Consider the following 12,024-nt stretch of genomic DNA (forward strand, 5'->3'; position numbering starts at 1 on the left):
TGTTACTTCCTGATGTGACTTTTCACACAGACACTCATGTTTCAAAATTTATTTTCCGTTAAGACTGCGTGAGAGCATCATGTCATCTTTGCTGCCCTCTCGGATCCCCAATTCTTTATGGGAAAATGAGAATGATCCATGTAATGATCATTCAGCCTTATGTAACTGTGTCCTGGTCGCAGGCCAACTTTGAGCTACTTCATGGTTTTCTTCAGTAACTGTACTGAACAAAGCGTTCTTCATGGCCAGGCTGGGTCCAAAAAGCACTGGGTTCATTTTATTCAGATGCGTGCTCACCGGGGACTGGGCATGTGCAAGCAAGTGCTTTCTCCCAGTCTCCCCAAATCATCGTGCCCGTGAATCCCAGCAGGCTTTTGGAGAACTTGATCAGGAAGGATTCACCTCCTGAAGCCCGGCAAAGTGAATGTTTAGAATGTCTTACCTGAGAGTGTCTGTTTATTTCTAAGCTCCACGCAGTGCCCGTTGAAGGCTCTGGTGAGGGCGCCGGATGGCCCGAAGCAAGGAGAGAGGAAGCTAGAAGTGCAATGTAGTTTGTGCCCAGGGTGGGTTCAAGTCTCTCTCCGAACCATCACTCGTTTGGGAAATCTCCAGAGGCCTTGTCCCACATCTTCCGTATATGGATACGCCTTACAAGGTAATCCTGAGGGTCTGACTCTATTAAATGAATGACGCTGCATTCAAAATCTTCTCTAATGCCTGGAGTCCAAGATTACACCCCCAAGAGGAAAACTTCATTTTTGAAAACATGCAAGCTGCCTTCTTCAATTCTGTGACCTGTTATTTTTTAAGAGCAGCCCAGTCCCTGAAATTCATCCATTTCTCCCCCTCAGAAAATGAGAGGAGGACTTTATCCAAGTACATCAATCACGTCGCTTAGGCTAGGCTGCAGGCTTGTTTGGAAGAGAGAGGTAACGTTTTTCCGTTTGGCAGAAATGCCTGCTGATGGTCGATGAGAAAGAATTCCTTTTGTTTTATGTTTAAGCTAACATGTATGTACTTATTTTGGCATCATTTTTATTAAAGGTTAGATCGGAAAGCAAGCACTGGTGTTTACGCATTTTTGTAGTAACAGCACATGGAAAATGGTTCATCTCTATTTCTTCTTCTTCCGTTTGGAGGAAAAGTGCCATTTGTTAGGAGGTGACTTTTAAACAGCAGTGCTGCCTGGCAGAGTTCATTCAGAAGCGATCCTACCCAGCAGTTTAAAACAAAATGTGACCCACAAGCTGAGAAAAGATACACAACTTCCCTGGGTGCTGCCTGCCCTGGCACCACACTTCCAGGTCTTGAGTGAAACACAGAGAGTCGGTTATAAATCTCAAGATGTCCCGTGACCCATGTGGTGCTCGTTTTACTAAGGAAATAAAAAAAAAAAAAAAAGTACTCCAAGCAGCTGGAGGAGAGAGGTAACTTGAGGTCAGTGCTACATTTTGTCAATTAGTGTGTGAGTCACTCAGAGGGAAGGTATCATACAGAGGCCCCAGAGGAAGAGTTTACTCTAAAATGCCACACAAAAGAGTAAGACAGAGTGGTCTTCTCTGAGCAGTTTACTAATGCCTCCAGAGACTAGGAAACTACGACCCCCGCGAGCCGAATCTGGCCCACTGCCTCTCTGCATTTCGTGCCACAACAGTAGAACTGAGTAGTTGCACAGAGACACGGCCGACTGTAAAGCTCAAAATATTTACAAGCTGGCGCTTTATAGATAAAGTTTGCTGACTCTGGCTCTGGAGAACAGGCCTGGAAGTTGAGTGTGCTTATATATATATATTAGGGTAACTTAAGGATAGATTTAAAAAATCATAGAACTAGAAAATTTAAAAAAATCAGTAATACTAATAACACCTTTTGTTTGTATAGCACCTTTATCTTCTCTAAGGACTTTCAAACATATTCCTGCAGTTTGCTTTGAACAATTAGTTTATCGTCTGATCAGACAGAGAAGAGTTCCACTAAGGTGGAGATGACATGACTGGGTAGAGGGGAAATGATCCCTCACTGAATGAGGGATCATTCAGTCTCTGATTTTTTTTTTCAAGTCTCTGATACATTATGCACACTGGGATCTTATATTATATGTAGCAGACGGTTTAAAATTCAAGACTTCTAGATTATGTTAAGCGTAATCCTTGGTTTTATACAACTCTATAATCTGCTAAGAAGCGCATCTGTGTCAAAGAAAGGACTTGGAAAGGACAGCTATGTAGAACATGGGATCAAATTCTAGAATCATGGAGAGCCAATGAGGTACAGAGAACACATGTGAGCCTGGGTACTGTGGATATGTTTTTCTTGTCTTTATATGTTTTCTCTTTAGCACCCTGATTTTCCTTCGGGAAACCACAGCTCTTCAACTCTCAGTCCATGAGATTCAGGTGGGGCTCACCCGACCACCAACTCTGCGGTGGGCACATGGCCCTGGCCTGGCTAGTGGGGAGACTGTCCCTCTTGCCACAGCGACCGGTTTAGGGACAGATACATGACCCAGCCCAGCCAATGTGAATGAGCCCTTGGACTTTTGCTGGAACTGGTGGAGACAAAGCTCTCTCTCAGATCACAGGGACTAAGGATTCCGTAAGCTGGGAGCTGCTAGGGGGTCATCTTTGCTACCACATGGAGAGATCATACCTAAGAATCAAGCCAAGAATAAGCAGAGCCAGGAGATTGTAGGAGATGCTGAGAGAGGAAAGGAAGGAGAGAAGGAGAAAAGGAGAAAGGGAGGGAGTGAGAGAGAAACTGAACTCTCAGAACACAATTTGGGCTTAGAACCAAATTTGCCTAAAGGAATCTTCTGGATTTTTCATGTACATCAGCCAATAAATTATCCTTTGTTGTGAACTAGTGTGACTTGGGTTTCTGTCACATGAAACTGGAAGAGTCTTGACTGATACACTGAGAACTTTTTCTACTGACAGTAACTTAACCTTTACCAGTAGATACTTCATTTCAGTCGTGCACGTGAGCAAATATACAGAGCTCAAAGAAATGTCTCCCATCAACATCAGTTGCAGAGCGGGGCAGGGCAGGACCAAAACCACACCAGTGTATCATTTCTTAATTCCAGTCTCAAGATACCCAAGAATGGGATTCTATCACTAAGCTTGCTTAAGATGTTTCTGAGTTTTGTTAAGGGAGTCTTTCTTATTTTATAATGATAAGGCTGGAAAATATTTTTTTCTCAGTGGCATTCATGATATTAGCCTTCCAGGGATTTGTCAAAAATATCATTTGTTGAGGTTGTGTTCTACATCATTCATATACTTTGGGGCCAACTTCAAACTCCAGTGAATTATGTGTATCGGGTTTCTTCTTATTCAAACATTTTCCCTTCTTTTTTATTCCCAAGATATAGGCCTCTGCCTGCAGGACTTAAAAAAATTTGCTGAGTTGTTCTGTGATGTTTATGTATTAAATAAGCAACATTTCCCATCAGATGCTTTTACCTGTAGGAACAGCTCAAGTGCCGTAAGTTTATAGTTTCTAAGTCGAATTACTCACCAGTTGTGTAATTCAGCAAAGGCAGCTTTGATCTTCTTCACTGAACTATCCACTTCTTCCTTGATCATGACACGGTATCTCGTTAGAGACACAGTGCAGCGTTGCAAATCCTTCACCGATTTCTCAATGTTTGGGCCTAAAAGTAATGTCATGAAAAAAATGTTAAATTGAACACTTTATCTTTTTCTATCTGAGCTAAACAACAACAACAAAAGCAGCTAACTCCCCTACCCCTAATAAAAAGAGAGAGATTTATCTTTTGTTTTTCAATGAAAAAAAGTTCTGTCAAGAAGATGTTTCTGTGTTTATAACCCAGACTTTTAAAAATCCACAGCGGGTGAGAGGTGCTGTGGTTTGACTAGTGGGTGCTGCGGGTGGGCCATTTTGGGCACACGTGCCTCCCTTGTGCTTTGGAAAGAGGCTCTGATCATTATGTTCTATTATAGACGACAGTTTCTTAGAATCTGATTATGTCTGAAGACCATTCGTGCTGCTGGCTCTCACCACTCTGTGTGGTTAAAAGCCAGCAGGGCTTTTGGATGAGGAAAAGGATGGAGATTGGGAGAGGTACAAATGAGCTCAGGAAGGGGGGGAGCACTGGTGCCAGGTACGCTGGCTCTGGCCCCATCAGTCCCGAGCCAGGCCTGTAATTAGAGCGGCAGCACTCAGAGCTGCTCAATGGCTGCCAATCTCGCCTGATCTCCTGAAACCATCACCAAGGTACACAGATAGGGCAGAGCAAATGGGCAAATTGTACGGATCCCAACAAGGCCACGTTTCTTAGAAGAAAGAACTCTCCCTCAAGAGAAGTAAGAAAGTCTATCAAACCAAAGCCAAGGAAATCAGATACGACTGAGGCTGAATGAGGAGAATATCATTTCATCCTCTGGGAATCAGAGAGGATGTGATTTAGCCCCTTTCGTGTTTAATACCAGTTATGTGTAAAGTATAACTAAGTTCAAAATATAATAAAAACATAGTGTGTCAATTATAAAATCCTCTTTCGGGGTTACACTGTCTGCAAGGTTAACATAGAACTGAATTTACATGAGGAGGGTCATATCAGCCTCTAGATTCATCTTCATTCAGTGCAAGTTAAGAACATGTGTGCCAGGGAAACATTCGGCAGTCACATTACTAAAAGGGCTCCCAAACGTTTGCTTCATAAAATATGAGGGTACAAAGGATTCGTGGTGCAAATTTATCCATGCCTACGAAGAGAAGAATGACCACAGAGGGGCAGAGAAAGGGATGTAATTCCTCTTAAACATCTGAGACCTTCGACGAACATGGGAGGAATCACATCTACTTTTTAAACTATGTGGGTCACAGAAAGAAATGCAATTACATGTGCATCTCTCTTCACTAAGCAGCATCCTTTGGAAAATTCTTTCATTCTGGCACTTCTCTGAGTGTGCAAAATGTGTTGAATCATTTGTGCAAAAGAAATCACTTTACCTCTTTTCTTTGCCAACTCATCTGGCTTTATTTCAAGATGAGCTGCAGGGGTATTGGACTTAACAGGAGATGTTTTTGCCTTAGGCTTGCTTGGGTTACAAGGCTGCTCAGCTGACCACTGTAGGCCATCTGACCTCTCTGGTGTTCCATGTATAGGTTTGGGGTTCCCATCTAAGGATAGTTTCTGTTGCAGTGGTCTGTTGCCTTCTGTAAGAAAACACCAAATAATGACTGTGAAGTGATAAACTAAAAACACTGATGAGAAAGTGATGGGGGAATGCCAAGATTTTTGTTTTTGTTTACATGTTGGCAATAATGCCCTGTTGCAAACAGTGAAGAGACTGCTTTAATAGAATCTCCAGAAGATTTGAGGATATCCTAGAAATACAGCCTTGCGCTGGGAGTTGGAAGACCTGGGTGGGCATTTTGGCTCTGGTAATTACTCATACGGTGGCCCTGGGCAAGCCACTTAACATCTTGGAGCCTTGGTTTCCTCACACGTAATGAAGGTTATTAGGAGATGAAGAGATTTTTGGATTTTTTTTTTCCTCATTTAGTAAAGGTGTAAGCATCTTTAAGTAGGATTTCACATTGAGGCTATAAAAATGCAGCCTTCCTATCTCCAAGTGCTACATTAATGTCTTGTGGTATTTTATTCTGAATTAATGAAGGCAGAAGAGTGATTGCAGATAGAGCAAGAATGAAGTGACAACAGGTACTATAATCATTTCACTTAATCTATGGAGGGATTAAATCGGGAAACATAATATCTCTACTATATTTAAAATCTAGGGAGTCAAATTGTCTCTAGAGCTTTAATAGATGTGGCAATAAATTAGCAGCACATTGCTCTCAGCATCTTTTAAAGGTAGGTTTCTATTTAGTTATTGCTGGAGTGAATTAAATGGCATCTTAGTGGCCGGAAAAGGAAATGTATCACCCTTAACATCTTACAACCAGAGAGAGCTTTGGGTGTTAAAAAAGGGAAGCCAGAGTGCTCTTGAAAGCCAGGTTCTTGGAGAAAGCTGAGTGTAGTAGAGAGAGTGCAGGTATGGATCCAGGAGACCCATGTTCTGAGCTTCCCTGTGTCCTGGATGCACCTGTAGGAATGACTCCACTTTTTGGTTGACTGTAGCTCACACTCAGAGCACAGCACCACCTCTATGAATCCCGGTCCCTTTGCGTCCTGCCTCACTTCTCTCTACTCCAGTGGCACCTCATAAAAACTTACTGCATTATATTTTAACACAGGCTTATGTGTCTGCCCCTCATCCCTGCCTTGAGGAGGCTAGGACTCCCTTGAAGTCAAATACTGAAATCTGATTCATTTTTGAAGCCCTAGTACTTGGGTCTGGCTCAATAGCTATCTGTAAAATTGTGACTGAATTAAAGTACCCTTAAAATGATTTCATAGGAAAAAGACACAACAAAACAAAGAACCTTTCCTAATACTTGCCACAAACAATTGGAGACTATACTGGGAGGGTGCAAAAGACTATCATCTGGGTCCTAGTCAATTTGATTTTAGACATTTAAGAGAGGTGTAAATTTTACTTTGGTTGAATCCATCATTCATAACTTATATATCAAGAAAGCACAGGGGTGCCTGGGTGGCTGTTGGTTGAGCGTCTGACTCTTGATTTCGGCTCAGGTCATAATCTCAGGGTCATGAGATTGAGCCCTGCATCAGGCTCCATGCTCAGCAGGGAGTCTGCTTGAATTCTCTCTCTCCCTCTCCCTCTGCCCCTCCCTGCCGTGGTCTCGCTCTTTAAGATAAATAAATAGGTCTTAAAAAAAAAAAAAGCACAGCATACATCTTATGGGCTTAATGATGAGTACTCTCTAAAGGGAAATTACAATACACAATGAAATGTTCAACAAAGGTAGTGAACAAATTAAGTACTGAAAACAGCATTTCCTCCAGTGGTGAAACAGATTTAAATGGTAGTATGCAATTTTATCTTTAAGTATACTAAAGTAGAATTTCAGTGTAGGGCAGTGGTTATCAAGGTTTATTGTGCTTGAGTTCTCCCTTAGTACTTGTTACAAATGCAAATTTCCAGAAAACACCTCCAGGGATTTTGATCCAGCAGTGGGTCCAGGATTCTACTTGCCAGGTGATTCTGTTGAGGTGAAGATGGATGGCACCATCCACCTAAAGAAACTCTACTGCATAAGAGGAAAAACTAATTTTTTGATGAGTCTGTAAATGTTTTGTTAAAATAGTGATTAAGTGCAGGCTCCAACTCACTCCCTCTCTAAATCTTAGTGAAGATTCAGCCTTGATGAAATGTTATAAATTGAGAATCTAAAATATAGCGCATTGTGCACAGTGTAGTAAATTAGTCTTATTCTTGAAAATAAGGGGATTTATATTATAGCCTAATGGAAATAACGATCTTAGAATGAAGGGAAAGCATTATTCTGTTGGATGCATAAGAATTTTAAATGGAAGGCAAGCATGCAAATGAGCATGGGTTCATTAACCTACAGCTGAAAATATTTTGTTTGTGTCTCAGAGAACTGGTATGTGGGTTACTGGTTCATTTCATCATTCATCCAACAAAAATTCATTGAGAAATATGAATAGCAGGTTTTTTTTTTAGGGGCCTGAAAAGCTGTCTTATTGGTAGAAATCACTGAACACTGGAAAGATCTGAAACTCTCAAAGATGGTTTGGATATATTTGCACATTGGCTGTACAGATCTGTCTCCAAATATAGTAAAACTCTGGGGCTCTTTCAGATGAAAGCTGGTGGTAAGTTATTCAGCTATAACAGAATTAGGTTCATCTTAACCACAAATCCTGATATTTCTAGCAACAGAATAATGGGGGTCCTTTCCTGGATACCGTGATTTCCCTCTAACATTATGGCCAGAAATACCATCAGTTCTCTTTCTGAAATCTACTTATAAACTTCAACAGACTGTAGCTTACTCAGAGTTTATTCCAATCTCTGTTCAATAAGGTAGCCACTAGCTCTAAGTGGTTATTCAACATTTGAAATGTGGCTTGACTAAATTGAAATGTGCTGTAAGGGTAAAATTCACACTGAGATTTGAAGCCTTAGTACAAAAAAAAAAAAGAATTAAAAATATTACTTTGACAATTTAAAAAATATTGATCATATGTCAAAATGATATTTTGTGTGTATTAAGTTAGATAAAATATATTATCCAATCTAAATTTACCTGTTTCTTTTTACTTTTTTAATGTGGCTACTAGAAATTTTATTTTATTTATTTATTTTGCTAATAGAAATTTTAAAATTACATATGTAGCTCATATTATATTTCTATTGGGTAACACTAATATAAATCAGAAAGAGCATGAGATTATTGATCTAAAATCTGCCATCCCTACTAATTTATATTCTAGACTAAGAGAGTTCTGATTTTAGTGAAACCTTAAAATATCCTCTGCAATTTCTACATGAGAAAAGTGGTGACAGAGTGATGTATGTCTTGTTCATCACTATATGCTTGGTGCCTAGTAAGTACATGATGAACACTGAATGAATGAATGAATGAATGAGCATTATTCTGGTACTTTCCATGCCTGGGGCCCTTCTAGTTACAGGGAGCCTAGTTTGATAGGAATCTCTGGCTGTGTCTTTATCCATATTCATCAAATACTCGAATCAAAGTAGTTATATTTTGGAAAGAAAAGTTATCTCTGGAAACACCCAATCTGTCCAGATCTCAATAAATACTATATACATTTTAATTTAATCCTAAAAATGGCTCCTAGAAGTTTATATGTTTTTGAATTTAACTATTACCTGAGCCTTCCCTTTATTAAAAATATTTATCAAATCCCAACATATATGGTATACATCTTCCTGAGTATCATTCTGATTTCTGATTCAATCTAACTCAACAGATACATATGGAGTACCTGGTATGTGCAAGCCCTGGCTTATTCATAGGAGATAAATGGGACATAGTCACCCTGCCCTTAACAACTAGTATGTAAAATGTGAAAAAGTAACATAAGACCATAGCAGTCAATCTGAGTTCACCTTTCCCCACCAAATTATGTTGGCACCTCTGTTGAAAATCAATTGACTATATATGTGTGTTCTATTTTTGGACTACATTCTATTCCACTCATGCAGTTGTCTATCCTCACCCCTAACACCACACTGTCTTTTTTACTGTAACTATTTAATGAGTCTTAATATCAGGTAATATATGTCCTCCAACTTTGCTCTTCTTTGTCAAGATTGTTTGGGCTAACTTAGGTCCTTTGCATTTCAATGTAAATTTAAGAATCAGCTTATTTCTACAAAAGCAATCAGTGTATTTGTACAAAAAATCTGATGGGAGTTTGACTGGGCTTGAGTTGAATCTATAAGTCAATCTGGAGATATTAGTATCTTAACAATATTGCATCTTTTGATCTTTGAACATGATACATCATGCCATTTATTTAGCTTTTCTTTAATTGGTCTCAGCATTGTTTTATAGTTCTTAGTGTCTTGTGCATCTTTAGTTAAATTTATTCCCGGGTATTTGAGATGTTTTAGGCTACTGTATATAATATTTTTAAAAACTTCATTTCCCAATTGTTGGCTACAAAAATACAACTGATTTTTTATATATTGAACTGTATACTTACTTACCTTGCTAATTTCCTTATTAGTTTTTTTTTTGTCTTTATAGGTTTCTTAAAATTTTCTATATAGGCAATAATGACATCTGTAAATGCAATTTAGTGTCTTTCTTTCCAGTCTTTCCTTGCCTTATTAAACTGGTTAGGAACCCTAGTACAATGCAGAATAGGTGTCCCTGCCTTGTTCTTGATCTTAGGGAAACTGTATCCAATATTTATTATTAAATACGATCTTAACTGTAGAGCAGATTTTTCATATGTTTATTAGGAAATTCTCTTATATTCCTAGTTTTCTGGGAGTTATTATTTTGCCAAGTGATTTTATTTTGTCTCACTTATTGAGATGATCATATTGTTTTTCTCTTTTATTTTATTAATATAGCAAATTACATTAATCGGTTTTTACATGTTAAGCCAATGTTGCATTCTTGGGAAAAAGCACACTTGATCATAATGCATTATCTTTTTTATATATTGCTTACTTCAACTTGCTAATATTTTGTTGAAGATTTTGCTTCTTCATTCATGAGCAATATTGTTCTGCTTCTAATGACTCATCTTTCTCTTCATTATAGGTCACATTTGATTGCTTCTTGTGTGGATTTATTTTACAGAGCAAAACATAAACTGTGGTGGTTGTTTTTTGTTAACATTACCAAAGAAAACAAACCTTCCTCTTGGGAGAAATATAGGACTAGGTTTCAAAGATTTTCATAATATATGTACAGTCATGTATGTGTTCAGACTCGAAAGTTTCTGAAAACACTTTTTTCTTTTTAGATTTTACTTTTCAGGGAAAGCTTTATGTATTTATAAGCAGACTGAAAGAAGTATACCCAGAATTCAAATCCAAGTTTAAGAAATGTGTTATATATAAGAGTAGGTCTAAAAAAATTATTTTAACCCATTGAGTTAAGATCCTACTATACACAGTAAAGCACAGTCTCTTGTACACAGTAAAGCAGTTGTCTGATGATGATTAACACAGTATTATAAAGCAGTTCTACTCAGAAAAAAACTGAAAAAGAAACAAAGTATAATTTTGTTGTTATAAAATTATGCCTAAAATTGCTAATGTCTGTTCCTGAAAGTATGTTACATTCACCTAAAAGTAATTAAGTCAGTATGTTAGTGTTTTATGATAACTGATAATAATAATAATAGTTCTTTGATCATAATCTTAGTGTTCTTAAATATTCACAAAAAGAGAAATGCAAATGGAAGTGAAACATCTTAAAGTGTTCCATCACCCTACTAATCAGTTTTACAAATAAAAACAATGAGATTAGTACAATCTTTCTGGACTGCAGTATATTAAGAATTTCAAAAATAATCATATTCTTTGAACCCCAAAATTCCATTTCTAAGAAAATATGCCAAGGAAATCATTATAGTTGTTTATAAAGACTTATATATAAGAAATGTTCACTACAGCATTATTTACAATAGCAAACAAATGGAAACAATCCACATGGACAATAGTTTGGGAATAAAAAGGAATATGTCAAATTCATAAGAACACAGTGTGGCCATTAAAATCATGTTTTAAAGAAATGAGGTAATGTTTATCATGTCATGTTAAGTAACAAGAACACAAAAGTTCACATACTAAATAATATTTGTTTTTAAAAATCCTATATATCTGTGCAGTTAAGAAATTCTGAAATGAAATTTAACAGTGGTTGTTTCAAGGAGGTAGGATTTTTTTTCCCCTTAAACCTTACTTCATTTTTCAAAAAAACATTTTTTTTAAAGATTTTATTTATTTGTTTGATGGAGAGAGAGACACACAGCGAGAGAGGGAACATAAGCAGGGGGAGCGGGAGAGGGAGAAGTAGGCTCCCAGGAGAGCAGGGAGCCCGATGCGGGGCTCGATCCCAGAGTCCTGGGATCATGATCTGAGCCGAAGGCAGACGCTTAAGGACTGAGCCACCCAGGTGCCCCTCAAATTTCTTCATTAGTATTTTCTTCTAAAACCAGAAATACAAAATTCATAATTGTCTTTAAAAAGTAGCATAGTGACTTCACAAAATTCAACCTACACTTCTTTACATATTCTATCACTAATATTTCCATGGAGAAAGGCTTGTTCGTCCAAATGCCTCTCGTGTCCAGTTAACTGTTTTAGGCGCCAGAACTACAAGAGTGATTAAAGACAGATGTGCTCTCAGTCTTTCCAGAACTTGCTGGGTATTAGAAAGACACATAAATCAAACCGCCACACAAACAAATGTAGAATTACAGCTGTGATAAGTGTTATGAAAGAAAAGTGCACAGTGTTCTGAAGTCTGTCATTGGCGTAGCTGACTTTGTGCTAGTAATTCCCCAGGCATCACCTCTGCTCACCCGAAAGCCTGTGAACTAACCAGGTTAAGGAGGTAGCAAAGTGCAGTCCAGGCAGAGATGGCTTTGGAGGCAGGAGGGGGCACTGT

The 12,024-nt window shown here is 38.3% G+C and overlaps 1 protein-coding gene across 7 annotated transcripts in view; it reads right to left on the reverse strand.

The window, feature by feature from the left end:
- SPATS2L (spermatogenesis associated serine rich 2 like) overlaps positions 1-12,024 on the reverse strand; it is a 160,855-nt gene that overhangs the window by 32,025 nt on the left and 116,806 nt on the right. For 6 of the 7 annotated variants that reach the window (XM_025893937.2, XM_025893930.2, XM_025893953.2 and 3 more), the window contains 2 exons: positions 4,978-5,184; positions 3,520-3,655 (listed from right to left, as the gene is read on the reverse strand). In XM_025893937.2, the coding sequence (XP_025749722.1) occupies positions 3,520-3,655; positions 4,978-5,184 (343 nt within the window). The remainder of the gene's footprint in view (positions 1-3,519; positions 3,656-4,977; positions 5,185-12,024) is intronic. The other variant, XM_073880546.1, reaches the window with a different exon arrangement.

This window comes from Callorhinus ursinus, unplaced genomic scaffold (genome assembly GCF_003265705.2).
Source record: "Callorhinus ursinus isolate GAN/ISIS: 27379988/994484 unplaced genomic scaffold, GSC_fseal_2.0 scaffold2, whole genome shotgun sequence".
NCBI lineage: Eukaryota > Metazoa > Chordata > Mammalia > Carnivora > Otariidae > Callorhinus > Callorhinus ursinus.